Here is a 21,219-nt window from a genome sequence, read left to right as displayed (position 1 = left end):
GACCGAGGGTAAGGGGTTTCTTTCCTGGAGGGAAGGGCTGTCGTTCACTTGCAGGAGCCCTGTGCTGATATTGCCAGTCTGACTGCCCAAACTGAACAGAGCTGAAGATTCCTGCCAGACAAAAGGTGCCAGGACAGAAAGCTCTTGCTGCCCATGGAATGCCCAGGGTGGCCCCCCAACTGCATGTGAAACCCGAAGGTTCCAGGCTTTCTTTCCTGGGGGAAAGGCCGTGACATCCCAAAGAGTCCCGTGGCAGACAGGTGGGGCTGCACTGTGGGGGTGTGAGGTGTTGGTTCTTTGGTTTCCAGGGGCTATTCCAGAATGGAGAGGACAGGCTGTGACATCACAAAGGAGCCCTTGGCACACGGATGGGGTTGAACTGTCACATGGTGGGGGCTTGGTTCTTTGGTTTCCAGAGGCTATCCTGGAATGGAGAGGATAGACCAGAATGGACAGGACAACAAAAGGGCCCAAAGCACATGGGTTGGTCTGCACTATGGTGTGGGGTGTTGGTTCTTTGGTTGCCAGGGCCTATTCTGGAATGGAGAGGACAGGCTGTGACAAGAAGTGCCTGTCAGAACTGCAAAGGCGGACGCACAAGAATCTTCTGTGGGCATATTCTCTGCTCTGCCCTGCAGACCTTTGTGTTGGGGTCAAAACTCAACCTCTCTGCTTCCCTCTCCTAAGGGACTTGTTCTTAGACATCCCTTTCCCCTACGCTCCTTTCAAAAGCCCTCCTGGCAATTCCCAAGCCTGTACCCAGCTCTCATCCCCTGTCTGTCCTCTTCCCAATCCCCTGGTCAATCCCAACATGCCAGGACAGGGATCCCAGTTGCTTGGCTGCACTCCCACCTAGTTCCATATGCTGGGTCATGATATCCCAGCACTGGAGCAGCCAGGTCAGCAGGGGCTCTCCCAGCTGGAGGCTGAAATCTTTTCACATCTCTCACAGCTCAGCCGGGGATGGGGATCTGGTGATTATCTCTGGCCCTGCCTCTTGCTCCTGTTCTGAGGGCTCTGCTTCCCCTTCATCCCTCACTAACTGAGCTGATTTGGTCTTGGATTTCTTCTGTAGAGGGGCAGCTGCTACTGGCACAGGTTGTTCCTCTGCAGTTTGAGTGGCCACGGTACCTCTTGGTCTCCTTTCCTCCTCCTCCCCCTGAGGACACTGGGTCTTGGTTAAACAAGATTACAACTTAGAAATTAAGAGACTTCAGGTGGAAGTGCGGAAAAGGAAAAGAAGCACCTTTTTATTAACAAAATCTGAATAAACAACAAATGGTGCAACCAAAAACTTTCAGAAGAAACAAAACAAATTCCCAAATCCCCAGGTGGGGGGGAGAAACTGTCCCGGCAGTTCAAAGCTCTCTCAGCCCCGTGTGCTCGCAGCCAGCAGTGAAGGAGTCCCTTTTCCCAGGGCAGTCCCCAAAGCAGAACACCTCGCTCCCAGATGGGTCGGGCTCTCTCTCTCTCTCTCGGTCGTTCTCCACGAGGTGTCCTGTGGGGAAAAAACTTCCTGTCAGGAAAAGAGAACAAGGTGGCCAAAATCAGCTCCCGCTCTGTCCGGTCTCGGACAAACCCCAAAAGCCCCCGAACAAAGGACCCCCCGCCCTCCCCGCGGCCACCGCGGTGTCCCCGAGAGCCGCCCTCCCCCCACTGGCCCTGCCCAGCGCCTGCGGCTCCGCTCCAACCCACCCCATCCCGGGAGACACAGATGGGAATGGGGGGACACTGGGAAACAATTCCAACACCTCTTTTCAAACCTCTGACACCTGGTTCCCAGACATTCCCAAAGAAGGGGTTTCCCGTGGCCTCGAGCCAGGGACCGACCTTTGTATTGAACCAACTCCTGGAGAGACACGTTCCCAACCCTGTCCCTATTCCCATTCCTGGGGTTCCCATCCCTGTCCCCATTCCCATTCCTGGGGTTCCCATCCCTCTCCCCATTCCCATTCCTGGGGTTCCCATCCCTGTCCCCATTCCCATTCCTGGGGTTCCCATCCCTGTCCCCATTCCCACTTCCTGCTGAGCCAACCTGCTCCCAGTGTCTCCATCCCTGTCCCCACTATCCCTATCCTGGTCTCCCATGTCCCCATTCCCATTCCCAGTGTCCCAATTCCCATTCCTTGCGACTCCAGCCTGCTGCCAGTGTCCCCATTCCCATTCCTGGAGTTTCCATTCCCATTCCTGCTGTCCCCAACCTGCTCCCAGTGTCCCCATCTCTGTCCCCAATGTCCCCACCCCAGTCCCCCCTGTCCCCATTCCTATTCCTGATTCCCACAGAGGAACTGCCGGATGCCAGAGGAGGAGCCAGGATTTCTTGCCCAAAGCAGGAGATTTTCACACCCAAATTAAAGCCTCAGGAATAATTGTGGTCCTGGATTTCACACGGGAAAAAGCAGGAAGTTGATCCATGGGGAAGAGCCGCAGGGGGGCCGGGGTGGGTGGGAGCAGCGGGATGAGCTATGCCAGCAGCTCCTGCCTTTCCGCAGGGAGAGGGAAGGGGCGGATCCAGCTCCAGGATCGCTCAGGCTGTGATTCCTGCTGGGATGAGAGCGGGGAAAGGAGTCACCATGTCCCTGTTCCCATCCCAGGGGATGGATCTGGCTGTGGAGCCCAGGGAGAGTAGGGACTGCTCCAGAATCCCACCTGATCCTGCTCTGTCCATCCCACCCCAATCCCACTCCATCCATCCCACACCAATCCCACTCCAGAATCCAGCCCTGATCCCAGTCCACAGATCCACCTGATCCCACTCTGGAATCCTGCCCTGAGCTGCAATCCCCTTCCAATCCCGCTCCAGCCATTAGGCCCCCATTCCCCTCTGGAATCCCGGCATCCATCCTGGGATCCCTGCACAGAGGATCTGGATCCACACACGTCGCTGGGACTCACTGGTGGGCGCGGGGTCGTATCCATTCCCCTCCCTCTTCCCTATGGAAAGAAAGTGGGATCAGCACCCGTGGCACAGGATCCCCGGAATGCTGCCGGGCGGATCCGTGCCCCTTGCCGACCCCCATCCCGGGAGTTACCGGATCGGAGCTTCCAGACACCGACTGCCACGAGGCCGATGATGATGATGATGGCAGCGATGACGGACACAGTGTCCTAGTTAGAACAGCTGGGACCGATTCCTCACTGGATGGGTGTAGCCCAAAAGTGTGTATTCTATGGCCTTCCATGCCATTTTCCCAGGAACTGTTGTCGGGGGGGGGGGGGGGCGCTGCGAGGTGTGGGGGGTGTCCCTGTCCTCATACCCTTTTATGAATTCCCTACTCTGAGAATTCTCATATCCTTTTATGGAATTCGCCGCTCTGAGGGAACGAACTAAGCATCCTTTTATGGAATTCCCCGCTCTGAGGGAACGACTGACCATTCCTGCCTGAACTGGAGAATATATAAACCTGGAGTTTCAGAACCTTTCCACCACTCGTGGGATCCAGAGGAAGGCTGCAGCTCAGCACTCTCACCTAGACTGAGACCACCACCCTCAACTGGACTGCAATCACCACTTCTGACCAGACTGCAACAGCTCTCCCACCAGCAGGTTTTTTTCCCCTCTCCCTTTACTTTGGACTTGGGGGGACCCAAGGAAAACCATGCTCCAGGGTGCTGGGTTATACATTTGGGTTTTGTGGGTGAAAACCAAATGGTTTGTCTGTATAATCAGACTCATTGGGCAAGGGGGGCCCAAGGGTGGCCCAAAGGGGTTGGTCCGGGGGGAGAAGGGCTGAGGGGGCGGATCCCGGAGGAGGAAACCCGCCAAAAGCGGCGGCCCAGCCGAGGGAGGAGCCGAGCGGGAGCACAAAGAAGAGCAGCCAAAAGGTCCTGGCGGTGGCTGGGCAATGGCGGGGGGGGCGAGAGCGGTTTGGGGGCCCCCGTGAGAGCCGGGGGGGAACCCCGGTAGCCGCGGAGTGGGGAGAGCGGAGAGGGGCGATCCCGGAGCTGGGGGACCCCCGGAATGCTGGAGGGGGGGGAGCAGAGAGGGAGCGCTGGGCCCCTTAAGCAGGGGTCCCGGAGAGGGGGAAGGCCTTGGAGTGTGGAGAGGAGGGGGGGCCTTGAGGCGGGGTGGGAGCCGAGAGCGCCAAGAGGTTTGCGAGGGTGGGAGCCGAGAGAGGAGGGCTGGCCGGCCCCGGGAGGCAGAGTGGGGAGAAGTGAGCCCTGGGACCCCCCTGGCAACACTAAAGGGGACCCCGGAGAGTGGGAACCCCCTGGAGCCGCGGGACCCCCAGCAGCCCAGAGAAGGGGGACCCCCAATGCAGGCAGAAGTACCATCAGGCCAGACAGGGGGGACCCCCCTAACCCCAGAGAGCAGAGAGGGGGAACTCCTGGGAGGGGATTTTGGGCTGAATGTTGTTGTTTTGGGGGTTTTTATGGACACAGGATGCCCGGTGAGTCCTAGAGCTGGACTTGGGCAGGAGGAACCCCCAAGGCAACGCGCTCACCCCTTGTTTTCCCCCCCATCAGGATTTCTGCTTCCCAAAGCTTGGGCGGATGGAGGAGGAGGCTGCGAGGAAGAGGAAGATGCCTTGGGCCCCCCAGGCAGGTGAGGAGGAAGTCAGTGCCCCTTTGGGTGGGTCTTTTGTCTTTTGTGGCCGTCCTGCCGGGGCCGGAGTTGGGGGGATGTCCTTGGGCTTCCCTGTGGGCCGGAGGCAAATCCCCTGCGTGTCCTTGTTGGTTCCTGCCCCAGGCCCCGAGGTGAGGCCGGAGAGCGCGGAGGACAAATCCCCCCGGCAGAGCCTGGTGGGAGAGGCCGTTTTGAAGGGCTCCCCGGCGCAGGAAGGCAGCGGGGAGGAAAAGGGCCGGAGATGCCCCCGCAGGAGGGGCTCCAAAGCCAGCCCAGGGGGCTGTGAGGAGGAAAGAGCCAGCGTGTGCCGGGAAGGCGGCCGGAGCTTGAGGTGGAGCTGCGAGCTGGTGGTTCCTGAGCAGCCTCCCAGCAGGGAAAAGCACTTCAGGTGCTTGGAATGTGGGAAGAACTTCAGCAAGAGATGCAACCTCTTGAGGCACCAGCACATCCACACTGGGGAACGGCCTTACACGTGTGAGGAGTAAGGGAAGAGCTTCAGTGACCGCTCCACCCTCCGCAACCACCGTCGCATCCACAGTGAGGAACGGCCCTACACGTGTGGGGAGTGTGGGAAGAGCTTCAAACGGAGCTCCAACCTGCTCCAACACCAGATGATCCACAGTGGGGAAAGGCCCTACATGTGTGGGGAATGTGGGATGAACTTCAATCAGATCTCTGCCCTGCTCCGACACCAGATGATCCACAGTGGGAACGGCCCTACACGTGTGGGGAGTGTGGGAAGGGCTTCAGGGACAGCTCCAGCCTTTGCAAACACCGTTGCATCCACACCAGGGAATGGCCCTACAAGTGCTTGGAATGTGGGAAGAGCTTCAGCACAAGCACCAAGCTGCTCAGCCACCAGCACATCCACACTGGGGAACAGCCCTACACGTGTAGGGAATGTTGGACAGCTCCACCCTCTACACCCACCATCACATCCACATCAGGGAGAGGCCTCACAAGTGTGGGGAGTGTGGGAAGAGCTTCAGGCAGAGCTCTGCCTTGACCTCCCACCAATGGACCCACTGGTAAGAGAAGCCCCGAGTGCCCCGACTGCGGGAAGAGCTTCGGTCGCTGCTCCAACTCCATCAGCCATGGGAGGACCCGCGTTGGATGATCCACAGGGACCCCCGTTGGGCACAGCCCTGGTGTGCTGGTTTAAAGGTAAACCAGCAGGGGAAATGACAGCGGTGACATCACAGGGACATCAATGACATCACTGAGACATCGGTGACATCACAGGGACATTGGTGACATCACAAGGACATTGGTGACATTATGGGGACAGCAGTGACATCACAGGGACAGTGGTGACATCACCAAGGGGTTAATTTTGGTGTGAAAATCTCCTGCTTTGGGCAATAAATTCTAGCTCGCCCTCCGGCATCCGGCAGTTCCTCCCTGGGAACCAGGAATGGGAATGGGGGCAAGGGGAATGGGGATGGGGACACCTGGAATGGGAATGGGAACACCTGGAATGGGAATGGGAACATTGGGAGCAGACTGGGAACAACAGGAATGGCAATGGAGACATCAGGAACTGGGAATGGGGGCACCTGGATTGGGAATGGGGACACCGGGGAGAGGGAATGGAGACACTGGGAGCAGGTTAGGGACACCAGGAATGGGAATGGGGACACCAGGAAGTGGAATGGAGCCACCAGGAACTGGGTTGGGAACACCTGGAATGGGAATGGGTATCGATGGAAGGGTATGGACAGATTGCTCCAGGATCAATATGATCAGGCAAATGTCGGATTTATTAGGAGAAAGACAGATTATATAGTGCTCATGACGCTCAGCTTCTTGTTCACACTACACTGGTTACATAAGGAAAACATGCTCTGCTGTTCCCTGCTAATTGGACCACAACAGGTGGTCATAGGAGATGAGAAAACTTTATTCACCTGCCAAAAACTCCTCCTTGGCATCTTGGCACAAGGCCTTCAACCATATTAGTGGCGCAGCATTTTTTACTATCTGCACCCAGCCATGCTAAGGTGAAACACACAGAAATGTAAAGAAAATTGTTCACACAATTTTTGCCTTACGACAAATCCCCTTTTTTGTTCTTGAACAATTTGATTTGCATTTCTGTAATACTCCTTATTGTACCAATAACATATCAACAAACATGATTACATATAACAATAATAGTACATTAACAAACTTAACAACTTAATAACTTCAAGGTTTGTGATCTTAAATTTTCTTAAAAGTGCTTTTCTAAATATAGGATTTATTCTTAAAAATCTTTATTCAGTATAAAACACTTCTGGAAATGGAACTCCATTTATTTTTGTTATGTGGCTTCTGTATTTGAAGATGTTTGTGTATTTGATGGATCAAAACACATTAATCATCATGCATTCACACACACATGCAAACATACAAACTCTCACAGTGGCCACTGTCAACCATTCACACAATCATACTTTTGAATTCCACATCAGTGTGTTTTATGAGCTAAAAAGTTATAATTCTTTAGTACCTTATGATGTTAAAGCGTCTTAACCAAATAGATAAACTTTCTTTTACTAATATATAGTGAATAATCTAAAGTTCACACAACACACTTTCTTGAATTCTAAACCTCTATAATTATGTGCTTCCTAACTTACTTATGTGCTTTAGAAATATCAAAAAATTGTGCTCATAAATTGTGCTCTCAATAAGACTGAATACTGTGCCCTTTTGGTAATTCACTGTTACCTACAACAGCAACAACATCAGCCTTGTTTTGAAGAACCAGCTTCTTTCCAGGGTTTCATTTATGTGCAGAAAATCAGAAAAAACCTGTGCACAAAAAACTTAAAACATATGAAACACTTTTGCAAGTCAATAGAGGAAAACTGATATCTCTCTTTTCCCCCTTTTCTTTGTGCGAAAGTGTGTTAAAAATTCTTAAAGCACTGATTTCTTTACTAAATACTCTTATGTTAATAATTCTAAACTTATAACAGCTTTATTCTATAACAAACTCCACTATACTAATTCTATTATTTAATAATTCTGAAAAAATTCTGGGAATGTTGCTGATTTGTTCTAAACTCCAGCATTATTTTCTTCATCATCATCAGAACTTATGTCTGAATCTGAAGAAGTGTCAGTCTCCACAGACAAAAGGGGTTTTATAGCTGCAGTTGTAGCATCAGCTGAATAGGCTGCTTTCTCTTGTTGGACCATGTTTTCAGCAGCTTCTAAAAACTGGGCTGTAGTGGGACTCCTAGGTAGTGTACCCAAAACCTGTTTTGCATTTTCATTAGCATTATAATAGGCCAGCATGTTTAAGAATTTTGCTTTCATGTTATCATCTATGTCTGGATCTGAATCTATTGACTCATTTAAACGATCTACAAATTGATCATACGGTTCCGAGGGTCCTTGCTCAATTGAAATACATGGGAGTCTTGACTTTGCATCCCTTATCATAAGCAATGACTTATAAGCCAATTCCTGACTAGTTTTTAATACCTCATTTGCAAACTGATTTTGCAAATATGCAGTGTTGTACTGACCAAAACCCATGAGCATGTCAACAGAAACACCAAAGAGAGGGTGTCCTTTCTGCCTAGGTTTTGCAACTCCTGTAGCACAACTGGCACTCCATTCGGTAAAAAATTCTAGCTGTTGGTGTTATAAGTAAACCCAGGAAATTTGCTGCTCAAAAGGGTTAATAAAGTTGCTGTATTTTACTAACCACATTGTTAAGAGTCATGAGTTGACTGATTATGAAATATCTAACCACAAGTTTGTATGCTGTAGAACACAACGCAGAGTGACTCAGTATTTTGGAGCTGTTTGATTACAGGCATATTGATATGGACTAATATGGAGGGGCAAGCCACGAGGAGTCCTATGATTAGATGACATCTCCCGATGGAAAATTCCAGGACCACGGCCTCATAGGGACTAATGACTTTAAAATCATTGGAGGAAGCCCCTCAGCAACGGCAGATGCCCGCGAGTGGAGGAGCCAACCACAGATCTGCCCGTGAAAGAGGAACCAAGCAGGGAGCAGCCCGCGAACCTCCCACCAATGGACTATGAACATGACTTGGGGGGGTGGTGTCAACAAAGGGTATAATTGTTGCTGTTTGGGTTCCCCATTTTGCGGACTGTGGTGGAGCAAGGGTCTCCCCGGTCGCCCGGCTGGCCGCTTTTGCTTGTTAGCATTAATAAACCTTTGTTTTACCTTGCAACCGAAATTATAACCTCATTCTATTGATTACAATTGGTGCCGTGACTCGGATGGAGACCCCCTGAGTGATAGAAACACTCTCTGGGGAGGGCGCCCCCGTCCCATTTTGGACGACCCTAGGAGATTCTATTATTCAGCTTCTCCATACTGACCAGTTTATTAAGGCAAACAAGTAAAAGGAATTGGGTTGCTGCAGGTCTCCATAATCTCTGCATGCGGGTCCGGACAACGTCTAGCTCAAGGGTAGCTAGGATTTGTGGTGAGCTCTGATTGAGGGCGACAGCCGATCAAAGGCTGTGGTTTGTCCGGTTGGGGAGGGTCCGCTCCAGTGTCCAGAGTGACGCTGCCAGAAAGAGCGAAGACTCATCCGAGGAGAGGTGAGTATAGCGTACCCCCTTGGCGGTTGGGAGGGGGTCCTGGGGTGTGCCTGCTTGAGACGTTCTTTGAGAACGAAGCGATTGTGGACCCTTCAGTAGTGCGGTTTCTGTAGCCTGCGAGGGAGCAGACCACGACCAGGGGGAAGCGTTTGTGTTTTGAGTGAGTGTGTGTGTGAGAGAAGGCACCCCAGAAGATGGGTTCGGGGAAGAGCAAGGTTTCCCCACCCATGGGTGGCTGTACGGTAGAGCAGCCAGGCAGGTCCTCTGATGAGGAACAGCTCCTGAGGTCTGGTGGTTCCCGGAGGGGAAAAGGACTAGGGAGTAAAATCTATATGGCGAAGAAGTGCCCTCGGGAGAAAAGACAGTCTGTACTAGGCAGCTGCGGCTCCCAGAGTGAAAGGAACCGTGTTAGGGATTTATCTACCGAAAAGGGAAGTGGAGTTGTGAGTAAGACGAAAATAGATCCTCTGGAGGAGAGAGGATGTGAAGGAAGCGGCTTTGAGGCTAGGTCGCAGGGCATTCCAGCAAACAGCCCATTAGGAATATTGTTGAGAAGTTGGAATAGTAACCCACATACTCTCGGGAAGTCGAGGGATAAGCTGGTTTATTATTGTGTTGAAGTGTGGGGAGGTAGACAGATCGGAGATGGCGTGTATTGGCCAATTTATGGTACCTTAGAAGGCTGGATTTGTGAGATCCTGAATTATTATGTTAGCGATAAGAGACCCTATTGTCTAGAGGAAAGTCAATATGCCGTTATTTGGCTGGGAGCTAGTACACCTACCCGGCTATTTCCTCTAAAAGAAAAAGGGAAGCAAGTGGACTCTAGTAGGGATCCTGAATTTCGGAGTTCATCTCCACCTTATATTCCCCCATATAGTGGAGCTAGTAAAGTGATACCCAGTGCTCCAACAGTGTCAGAGCCCGCCATTTTACCTGAGCAAGGGTGGGAATCCGCCATTTCACTCACACAAGGGCAGGAAATTTTTATTCTACCATTAGAAGGGCAGGAATCCGCCATTTTACCTGCGCAAAGGCGGGAACCCACCATTTTGTGTCCAACGGGGCGGGAGTCCACCATTTTGCCTGAGCAAGGGCGGGAATCCGCCATTTTGCCTGCACAAGGGCTGGAGTCCGCCATTTTGTCTAAGCAAGGACAAGAGCCTACCATTTTAACATCTACCTCTACACCTCTATCAGCCGAAAGGGCCAGTGAGTCGTTCTTAAATCATGACATGACATCGACTCATGGAAAAACTGAAAACCCCCCTCTACAGTCACAGTTATACCCCCTTCGTGAGACCGCTTTGACGGGAAGACAAGGAGGGATAGGATTTGTGTCAGTACCCCTTAGCTCTGGAGACGTAGGAGCTTTTAAAAAGGAAATGGGGAATTTACTAGAGGACCCCATAGGGGTTTCTGAAAGATTCAATCAGTTCTTAGGACCAAATACCTATACCTGGGACGAGTTGCAAGCTATACTGGGCATCTTGTTTACGGTAGAAGAAAGGGGGATGATTAGAGTTGCTGGGATGAGAAATTGGGATAGGAGGCACCAGCAGGGACCGGCTGCTGAGACAAAGTGGCCCGTTGAGAAACCTAATTGGGATAATCAGAGACCGGATGACAGGGCCAAAATGGACGACCTAAGAGGTATGATAGTGCAAGGAATAAGGGAATCTGTCCCTAGAGGGCAGAACATAGATAGAGCATTTAAGGAATATCAAAAGAAGGACGAGTCACCCACAGATTGGTTGGAGAGATTGAGAAAGAGTTTTCAACTGTATTCAGGAATGGATCCTGAGGATGATGCCATGGGACAGGCGGTACTCAAACTTAGATTTGTCCAGGGATCGTGGGAGGATATCAGGAAAAAGTTAGAGAAGAATAGAGATTGGCAAACAAAAGGCTTGGATTTGTTGTTAAGAGAAGCGCAGGAGGCGTATGTTCGGAGAGATGAGGTAAGAGAGGAGGAGAAGCAAAAGAAAAAGGAAGATATGCAGAGGAGACAGACACGGGTTTTAGTAGCAGCTATCAAAGGAGAACAAAATAGTAACAGGGAACAAGAGAGAAAAGAATCCTTTAGGCTCCATGATCAGGCACAGCCAAGATGGAGTAGGAAGGTAAATTTCAGAGAAATTGAGTGTCATTATTGTGGTCAAAAGGGACATATTCAGAAAAATTGCAAAAAGAAGCAGAGGGACGAGCAGATTTTTTTAGAAGACTAGGGGGGTCAGGGGCTCTATCTGCTGGGGACTCCAAAGAATACAGAGCCCTTGATAAAATTAAAAGTGGGTCCTCAGCAACAAGTTATTGAGTTCCTTGTGGACTCGGGAGCAGAGAGATCAACTGTACAACAACTACCTCAAGGATGTGAAATCTCATCCGACAAAGTTCAAGTGATTGGAGCTAAAGGGGAGCTTTTAAAGTACCTATAATTAAGAACGTTGAAATAGAGGCTTCCAATAAATTTGCCTTGGGAACATTTTTGTTAGTTCCAGAAGCAGAGTATAATCTGTTGGGGAGAGATTTAATAGTTGAATTGGGGATTAATTTAGAAGTCTCAGAACAACAGCTAAAGGTAAAAATTTATGCCCTTACAGCAGAAGATGAGACAAAAATAAACCCAGAGGTGTGGTTTACTTCTGAGACTGTGGGGAGGATAGATGTTGAGCCATTTGAAATATCTATAAAAGATCCAGATAGACCTATCAGGGTAAAACAATACCCGATCCCAAATGAAGGGAGAGTGGGCCTTAATCCTATTATAGAAAGATTATTGGCAAAAGGGTTATTAGAACCTTGTATGTCCCCTCATAATACACCCATTTTACCGGTTAAAAAGCCAGACGGGACTTATAGGTTGGTGCAAGATTTAAGAGAAGTGAATAAAAGAACAGTAACAAGATTCCCAGTGGTTGCTAACCCCTACACTCTATTAAGCCAAGTGTCCTCAGAACATCAATGGTACAGTGTAATAGATTTGAAAGACGCTTTCTGGACTTGTCCTCTTAAAGAGGAAAGTAGAAACTATTTTGCCTTTGAATGGGAAGACCCCGACACCCACAGGAAGCAGCAGTTAAGGTGGACAGTCTTACCCCAAGGGTTTACACAGTCACCGAATCTGTTTGGGCAGGCTTGCAGGTTTGATGACCTGCTGATAGCAGGGAAAGATGCAGAGTCTGTAAGGGAAGAAAGTATTAGGCTTCTGAATTTTCTGGGGGGCAAAGGCCTTAAAGTGTCTAAGTCTAAGTTACAGTTTACAGAGGAGAAAGTAAAGTACTTAGGACATTGGCTAAGTAAAGGATGTAAGGGGTTAGATCCTGAAAGAGTAAAGGGAATATTATCCATGCCTGCACCTAAAAGCAAAAGGCAAATCAGACAGATGTTAAGACTTTTGGGATATTGTAGGCAATGGATAGAGAACTATAGTAATAAAGTAAAATTTTTATATGAAAAATTGGCTAAGGAAAAGTTGGTAAAGTGGACTGATGAAGATGAGGGTAAGTTAGAGGTATTAAAGGAAGACTTGATGAACTCTCCTGTACTCAGTCTTCCAGACATCAGAAAACCCTTTTATCTATTTGTAAATGTGGAGAATGGAACAGCTTATGGGGTATTGACTCAGAAGTGGGCTGAACATAAGAAACCTGTAGGGTATTATTCAAAAATCCTAGATCCAGTCAGCAGAGGTTGGCCTACCTGTCTGCAGGCTGTAGTGGCCACTGCACTTTTAGTGGAAGAAGCTGTGAAGGTTACTTTTGGTGGAGATTTAAAGGTGTATACTCCTCATGATATCAGAGGAGTATTAAAACAGAGGGCAGAAAAGTGGTTGACTGATAGCAGGTTGTTGAAATATGAAAGTATTTTGCTAAATACCTCTAAGCTGGAATTGGAAGTAACACATTTACAAAATCCAGCTCAGTTTTTATATGGTGAACCTCAAGGAAGTATAGTACATGATTGCACCCAGGTTATAAGTCTGCAGAGGAAAATTAGAGAGGATCTGGAGGAAGAAGAACTAGATGTAGGGGAAAAGCTGTATATTGATGGTTCGTCTAGAGTGGTAGATGGAAAAAGAAGGTCAGGCTATGCTATAGTGGATGGAGTTACCTTGCAAGTCAGGGAATCTGGATCTTTGTGTGGCACCTGGTCGGCTCAAGTATGTGAACTCTATGCCTTGTTAAGATCTCTTCAATTGTTGGAAGGGAAAATAGGGACCGTATTCACGGATTCAAAATATGCTTTTGGGGTAGTACACACATTTGGGAAGATATGGGAAGAAAGAGGGCTGACAAATGCGAAAGGAAAAGGGTTGGTTCATGAGAGTCTGATTCGAGAGGTGTTGCGAGCTTTGAGAGGTCCAAAACGGATTGCAGTAGTGCATGTAAAAGGTCATCAGAGGGGATTGAAAATGACAGCCAGAGGAAATAATCTAGCTGATGCTGAGGCAAAGAAAGCAGCTCTGTTAGTGGTGAGTGAACAAGAGCCAGGAAGTGAACAAGTTCCTAAGTCTTTTAGCAATCAAGAGAAAGAGAAGTTGTTGCAAGCCGGTGCAAGGGAAGAACAGGGAAAGTGGTTGTTGTCAGATGGGAAGAAGTAATCCCTAAGGGCCTCGCTCGTAAGATTATGAGAAGGCTGCACGAGCAGACGCACTGGAGTACCCAGGCCTTGGTAGACCATTTTGGGAACAGATATGTATGCGTTGGAGTGTATGATATAGCTAAAAAGGTCCTGGAGGGATGCTTGACTTGTAAGAAGGTGAATAAAGGATATTTGAGAGATAAAGTCAAAGGAGGGAAAGAATTAGCGAAAAGACCATTTGAGAAAATTCAAGTTGACTTCACTGAGTTGCCAAAGGTGGGGAGGTATCAGTATTTATTGGTATTAGTGGATCATCTGACACACTTTGTGGAAGCTTTTCCCACTGCTCGGTGCACAGCTAAAGTGGTATCTAAAATCTTATTAGAAGAAATTGTACCAAGGTATGGTGTGGTCACTGTGATAGATTCAGACAGGGGAACTCACTTCACTTCAAAGGTAATTCAAGGAATAACAGAATTGCTAGGTACCAAATGGGAATATCATACCCCTTGGCACCCTCAGAGTTCGGGGAGAGTAGAAAGGATGAATGGAGAAATTAAGAAACACTTGACCAAATTAATGTTGGAAACAAAGATGAATTGGGTAAAGTGTCTCCCTTTGACATTACTGTACATCAGAACTCAACCTCGGGCAGATACTGCTATTTCACCTTTTGAAATGTTGTATGGTATGCCTTTTGAGTTCGGGACCCCGGTAGATCATCCTGAGGTTGAAGACATACATCTAAGAGAGTATGTAATTGAGTTAATGAAGAGGAGACAGGAGTTAAGAAAGAAGGGACTAGTGACTCAAAGACCACCTTTAGATTTAGCTATCCATAAGATTCAACCGGGTGATCAAGTGCTAATTAAAACTTGGAAGGAAACATCTCTAACTCCACAGTGGGAGGGGCTCTTTGTTGTTCTTCTTACTACAGATACCGCAATAAGGACAGCTGAGCGAGGGTGGACCCATGCATCACGAGTGAAGGGACCAGTAACAGGACCAGAGTGGAAAGTGACCTCGAATCCAGGAGATTTACAGATGAAATTTGAAAGAGTACGGCCCGCAGATGGACTTTGATGAAGAAGCAGTAAGGCCCAACCTGTATTCTTTTTTGCAGATACCCCAAGGACAGACTCTAAGGAGAGTGCATTTTGCCTTCTGGAACTTAGAAAGGATACCTGAACAGACTGGAGGTTCAGGACTGTATAAGGTCATAGGAACTCAAACAGTTTTACCCTTTTGCTGTGAAGTGGAAACGGACATACCTGAGGGATGTAGCCCGCATGGAATACCCTGTATAAAACATCCAGAGTCCACACATTACAGTTGGGTACTGTGTGAATGTAAGAAATGGCGCTGTGTGTCGATAAGGGGACAACCTTATTGTATGAAGTGCAGAACAAGGTCTGACGAATCAGTAAGGGAGCAATTAGCCAAAGCGGAAATAATAAAAGCCTTTTGTGGTTGGGAGTGGTTAGTCCCAGAGACTTGGGAAATTTATGAAAACAATTGGAATAAAGCATTAATAGAGTTATGCCGAACTAGATTTTCTTGGAAATTGGAGAAACCTAATAGAAGGAGACATATTGATCTATTGGGGTTGATTGACCAAGTCCAAAATCTTGAAGTAGATGAGTCTCAGTCCGAACATTCAGTGAGCTAAATTATCCCCTGAAGAATATCTCTGCTGCCGAGAAGAACTCAAAAACCTCGCTGTTCCCTGCACAGGAATAGACGAAGGAAGGCAGAGAGATATGCGTGTGGGGAATAAAGAACAAGAGTCACTGAAAACGGTGAGGAGGGACTCAGACAAAATGGGGCAAAATTGGTTACTAATTGTTGGTTTAATAACTCTAGTGAGTTCTCTGGGATGTGCCCACCAACCATTTGAATGGACTATAATTAGGTCAAAGGATTCTAAGGTTGTGAGGAAGGTCATAACCGCTATAAGTCCTAGATTCAATGTGACAGTTTGTGATTTGCTGATGGTCAATATACCCCAGGAATGTGGACAAGGAGGAAAGAAACCTTCTGTGACAGTTAACAAAGGAGCCACATATTGGTGCCCAACTTCTAATCCAGGGAAGTCTTTCTGTAATTATCCAGGGCACTATCACTGTGGATATTGGGGTTGTGAAACAATAGCTACTGCCTGGAGACCTGAGAGACCAGACACGTACTTACGGGTGCAGTGGGGACCCCCACACTGTACTCCACCTGCCTTGGGAGGACTTGTACTCCCTAATGAACCTTCTAATTGTGAATATTTGCAGGTTCAAGTTCTCAACCATGAGGACCGGGGATGGTTAACTGGCCGAACATGGGGAGTAAGGTTAGACCGACTGTCCGCAGATCCAGGTGAATATGTGACCATAAGAAAACAGCCATTAACGACATATTCTCAGTTTCTAGGACCCAATCTGGAGATAAAAGAATCCAGAGATAACAATCAGGAAAGAGAAAGGGAGAAGGAGAGTAAAGTCCTCACCAGACCAGCGTCACAGGAGTCAAAGGCTACCCAAATCTTTCCCACTGAATCAGTCAAAAAGGACGAGGTATCATATGGGGGAGTAGGATCAATGCTGAACATGGTAGAGGCCTCATATAAAGCTATTAATTACACTGATCCAGATATGACCGAATCTTGTTGGTTATGTTATAATGTGAGACCTCCCTTTTATGAGGGAGTAGGGTTAAATCTCACTTTCAATTTCAGCACTGAAGATAACCCAAGTCAGTGCAGATGGGGAGAAAAAGAAATAGGTCTCACTATGTCTCAAATTAATGGACAAGGAACATGTATTGGAAATGTTTCCCCCAGTAGTGAAAACTTATGTGGTACCAGGGTAAATAAATTGGAAGGGGGAAGGAATAAATGGGTCATTCCACATCAGGGTGGATGGTGGATTTGCTCTAAAACAGGTCTAGTTCCATGTGTGTCTGTTTCTGCATTCAGAAAGAATAATGAATTTTGTATTCAAATAACTGTATTACCTCGCATGTTATATCGTTCTGAAGAATCTGTTTATGAATTCTGGGAAATGAGCAAGCATCGAATACAAAAACGGGAACCAGTAAGTGTAACAATTGCAATGATTTTAGGGTTGGGAGCTACGGGAGCTGGAGTTGCCTCTCTGGTACAACAAAGTCATGGGTTGACTGCCCTAAGGACAGCAGTCGATGAGGATTTGGACCGAATAGAAAAATCTATATCATACTTAGAGACCTCCCTAAATTCCCTATCGGAAGTAGTCTTGCAAAATAGAAGGGGACTAGATTTGCTGTTTCTGCAACAGGGAGGATTATGTGTGGCATTGGGTGAAGAATGTTGCTTTTATGCCAATCATTCGGGTGTTATCAAAGAGTCCATGTCCAAATTACGTGAGGGAATTTTGCAAAGAAAAAGAGAAAAAGAAGCCACACAAAGTTGGCTGGACACTTGGCATAACCAGTTTCCTTGGCTAACAACCTTGATCTCAACTCTGGCAGGTCCCCTGGTAATGTTGTTCGCTTCTCTAATTTTTGGACCATGTATCCTCAACAAAGTTATCGCATTTGCTAAGAGTAGGATTGAGACAGTACAATTATTAACAGTAAAACAACAATATGAGGATATGAGTAGAAGGTCTTCTGATGAAGATCAAACCTCTCTTTCAGAGGCAACTAGAGAAGCAATGATTGGATTTGATCAGCAAATTTATGAGGAAATCAGGAGGGGGGATTGTTATAAGTAAACCCAGGAAATTTGCTGCTCAAAGGGGTTAATAAAGTTGCTGTATTTTACTAACCACATTGTTAAGAGTCATGAGTTGACTGATTATGAAGTATTTAACCACAAGTTTGTATGCTGTAGAACACAACGCAGAGTGACTCAGTATTTTGGAGCTGTTTGATTACAGGCATATTGCTATGGACTAATATGGAGGGGCAAGCCACGAGGAGTCCTATGATTAGATGACATCTCCCGATGGAAAATTCCAGGACCACGGCCTCATAGGAACTAATGACTTTAAAATCATTGGAGGAAGCCCCTCAGCAACGGCAGATGCCCGCGAGTGGAGGAGCCAACCACAGATCTGCCCGTGAAAGAGGAACCAAGCAGGGAGCAGCCCGCGAACCTCCCACCAATGGACTATGAACATGACTTGGGGGGGTGGTGTCAACAAAGGGTATAATTGTTGCTGTTTGGGTTCCCCATTTTGCGGACTGTGGTGGAGCAAGGGTCTCCCCGGTCGCCCGGCTGGCCGCTTTTGCTTGTTGGCATTAATAAACCTTTGTTTTATCTTGCAACCGAAATTATAACCTCATTCTATCGATTACAAGGGAGAATTCCTGCTCTCAGGAGAGACCCCCCCTGGTTTGACGGGAGGCCTGGGAAGGACCCCCCTGGCAGAAGTTTTCCCCCCAGGCTCTCCAAGCTCCCGGCTGTGGGCAAAGCCAGCCCATGGCCCAGCGGGGTGGGCTGGGGCTGCCCAGGGGCAGGAGACACGGGCCCCACGGAGCGAGGCCAGCAGAGCCCCAGTGGGCCGGGGCTGGAGCGCCCGAGGCCCGGGAGAGGCTGGAGAGCAGGCAGGGAGCCCACAGGCCTGCCCGCTCCCAGCTGGCAAGGGCTGCAGGCAGAGAGGCAGCTCTGCAGGCCTGGAGCAGCACAGGGGCTCTCCAGCTCTGCCCTCGGCACAGGCCTCTCCCAATGCACCAGGCACAGACGGGCACCATTGCAAAGGGGAACCTTCTAGTCCCAGTTTCGGGGGGAATCACAGACTCGCCCCAAGGAGCCACAGCCAAGAGTCTGGGGGCAGCACGGGGCCCTTCCTGGACATTAGAGACCTTTCCTAATCTTTCAGTGGGCCCACTTTGCCTTTGGATTCGTTGTTTCCATTAATCACAGAGGGGGTGTTAGGCCATAAATCACCTTTAGCCAGCACACAGCAAAAATTCCTCACAAGCTGCTTTGGAGAGAACACAGCTTGGGAAAAGCACTAGAACTGTCAGTTTTGTGAGAGTTACCCTTGATAAGCTTCAGTGAACAAAGCCTGGGAGAGAAAGATGTGTTCTTGAACCTGATATCTGGAAACAAGGGCCTTCTGCAGAAAGCAGCAGGTAAGGAGGAAGATGAGCAAAGGCTCAGCATTTGTGGGGGAAAATCCCCACCTGAGAAAAAGGTGCTCAAAAGACCGAAAGCATGAACTAATTAGCATAAGCAACAGGAGAGTACTGAGCAAGAGTAGTTAGAATACTAATGAATGAAATGGAACAATGAAATGATGCCATTTGGTACCAATGAACATTAATTTCTTTGTCAAAAAAGCGTAAATGGGTGCAAAAGTGATGTACTGCTGTCTGTGTGAAGGCAGCATTGTTGTTGGTCACATGCACAGCCAGCAAAGAAAGTAATGCCTTGCTTTGTCACACTAAACCCACGGTGTTAGAGGGTTTGATTGATCCCAACAATGTCAGAGCATTTGGCAACACCCTCAGCACTCAGTCACTTGCACTGCCAGCATGGGGGCCAAATGCTCTCCTTGGAAAAAACATGGACTGCCATCATTTCCAGGAGCCCAGCTCCAAAATTTGGATAGCACTTCCCGAATTGGATATGTCTGGGGATTGCTGCCATGCCAAAAGGGCCAGGACAGAAAGCTGCTGCTGGCCTTTGCCTGCCCTGGGAAACCTTTCCTCTGCCCCCCAGCACTGGGGCTGGGTGCTGTCCTTCCCAAGGGAAGGGACTGTCATCCCCCCCAGGAGCCACCTCCAAAGCTTGGATGCCACCTGCCAGCCTGACTGTCAGGGATTGCTCCCACCCAAAAGGGGTCAGCACAGGAACCTGTTGCTGGCCTTTGCCTGCCCTGGGCACCCTGTCACCTGCCCCTGAAACACTGGGGCTGGGGGCTTTCCTTCCCAAGGACAGTTAATGGCACCAACTTTCAGGAGCCCACCTCTGGGCTTTGGGCATCATCTCTGTCCTGCAAAAGGGGCGTTTCCTCAACCCTTTGTGTTCCCTTGGTCTGTCACAGCCCCAAAAAGGCTGAGACCCTTGTTCCTGACCACTTTTAAAGAGGATTTGAAGCTTAAAGTCTTTTAGGAAACTAATCCAAAAGAGCCCCCCATTTCCAACAATGGCTTTCCTGCATTACTGGAGGGAGCAGTGAGAATTTTGGGATGAAGTCTTTACTCTGCTGCTGATGAGCTCAGAGTCGGTTTCTCCTGTGCTCTGGCCACGGGGCAGGGCCTCCCTGCCCTTTGGTCCCTGCCTCGTGGCCACCCCTGTGCCAGGGGATACTGTGCAGGCCACCTGGAAACAAACCCATTCCAGCCCAGCATTCCCCTGTGTGCCCACTGGAATGTGCACCAGACACCCTGAGGGAAGAAACATTTCCAGAGGAGAAGACTTTGCTCTTCCTGCTGCAGCCACAAATGGGAAAAATGAAACCCTCCAACTCTGTCCTTTTGTATCAGTGAGTCAGGCACCACTTTCTTCTGGCCAGGAATTGTGTGGGGGATAACTCCAGCCCTCCCTGCCCCCCCAGCCTTTTCACTTATTTATATGTGTTTAGCAAAGAAAGAATTTAAAGGGCATCAGTTCTAACTTACATCATCCTCTTCAGTATTTAGCATTCTGTCCTCTGTTGGTTATTGACTCTCACTTCTCACCCTAATTAGTCCCCATTTTTCAGGCTTTTTATTATCCTTTTCCCAGGCAGGGAGTTTCCAACACCTATTGTATGGTCTTTGTTAACCTCTTCTTTATCTTCTAGTTCCTGCACAATGTCCTTGTGGTCTGTAAATTCTGCATTCCTTGTGTCCAGTTTCAGCAATCCATCTCTCTCCCCAGGCTTTGTTCACTGAAGCAGATCAGGGCTAGTTTAGCAAAACTCCGAGTTGCAATAATTTTCCCAAGCCTGTTCCCACAAGAGCAGGTGATGACAAACTTTGCTAAGTGCTGGCCAATAGTGACTTAAGACTAACCCACTGTTTAGGATGAATATTCTGGTTATGATTCACTAAAGCAATTAACTAACAAGTTAATGAACACCATTCATTTAAACAAATCAGGAAATGATCTCGTTCCCAGCAGCAGCACCGAGTGCCCGGAGCCGATGTGTGCAAGTGCTGGGCTGGAGCAGAGACGTGCTGGAGGGGCAGATGGCAATGGGACAGCACAGAAAGGGGAAACGCTTCCCCCCAGGCCAGGGAAAAGCTGGGTTGGTCTCTGCAGCCCTGGCAGGAGAGGCCTTTGCTGTCGGGGGGTCTCTGCAGCCCCTGAGGGGCTGTGCTGGAGGAGAAGCTGATCTCAAGGCAGGACAGAGACGCTGAAAATGTCTTTGGGTGGGCACATCCCGTGATTCAGGAACACTGACAATCATCCCACAGAGCCTTGGTTGAATCATCAGGTGGGTGATGAAGGGACAGAAGGGCCTGCAAAGCCTGGGAGCAGGTCCCCCATTCCATTGCAAGTGGGAACACCCTGGGATCTTCTGGCAGGG

General features: G+C 48.8%; 2 protein-coding genes across 2 annotated transcripts in view; one reads left to right on the top strand and one right to left on the bottom strand.

Annotated features, from left to right (window-relative positions):
- Positions 1 to 21,219, bottom strand: part of LOC127464165 (uncharacterized) — a 348,813-nt gene that overhangs the window by 173,730 nt on the left and 153,864 nt on the right. The window contains exon 4 of the mRNA XM_051774361.1: positions 6,019 to 6,123. The gene's annotated coding sequence lies outside the window, so the exon portion shown is untranslated. The remainder of the gene's footprint in view (positions 1 to 6,018; positions 6,124 to 21,219) is intronic.
- Positions 3,527 to 21,219, top strand: part of LOC127464161 (zinc finger protein 501-like) — a gene marked incomplete at its 3' end in the record, with an annotated part of 84,187 nt that continues 66,494 nt past the window's right edge. Inside the window, 2 exon segments of the mRNA XM_051774332.1 lie at positions 3,527 to 3,547; positions 4,468 to 4,698. Of these exon segments, the coding sequence (XP_051630292.1) occupies positions 4,495 to 4,698 (204 nt within the window).

Source organism: Manacus candei, unplaced genomic scaffold, assembly GCF_025592945.1.
Source record: "Manacus candei isolate 608988 ecotype Guabito, Panama unplaced genomic scaffold, ASM2559294v1 h1tg000197l, whole genome shotgun sequence".
In the NCBI taxonomy this organism is placed as follows: Eukaryota; Metazoa; Chordata; class Aves; order Passeriformes; family Pipridae; genus Manacus; species Manacus candei.
Note: the sequence above shows the minus strand (reverse complement) of the source record. Positions and strands in the feature narration are given on the sequence as shown.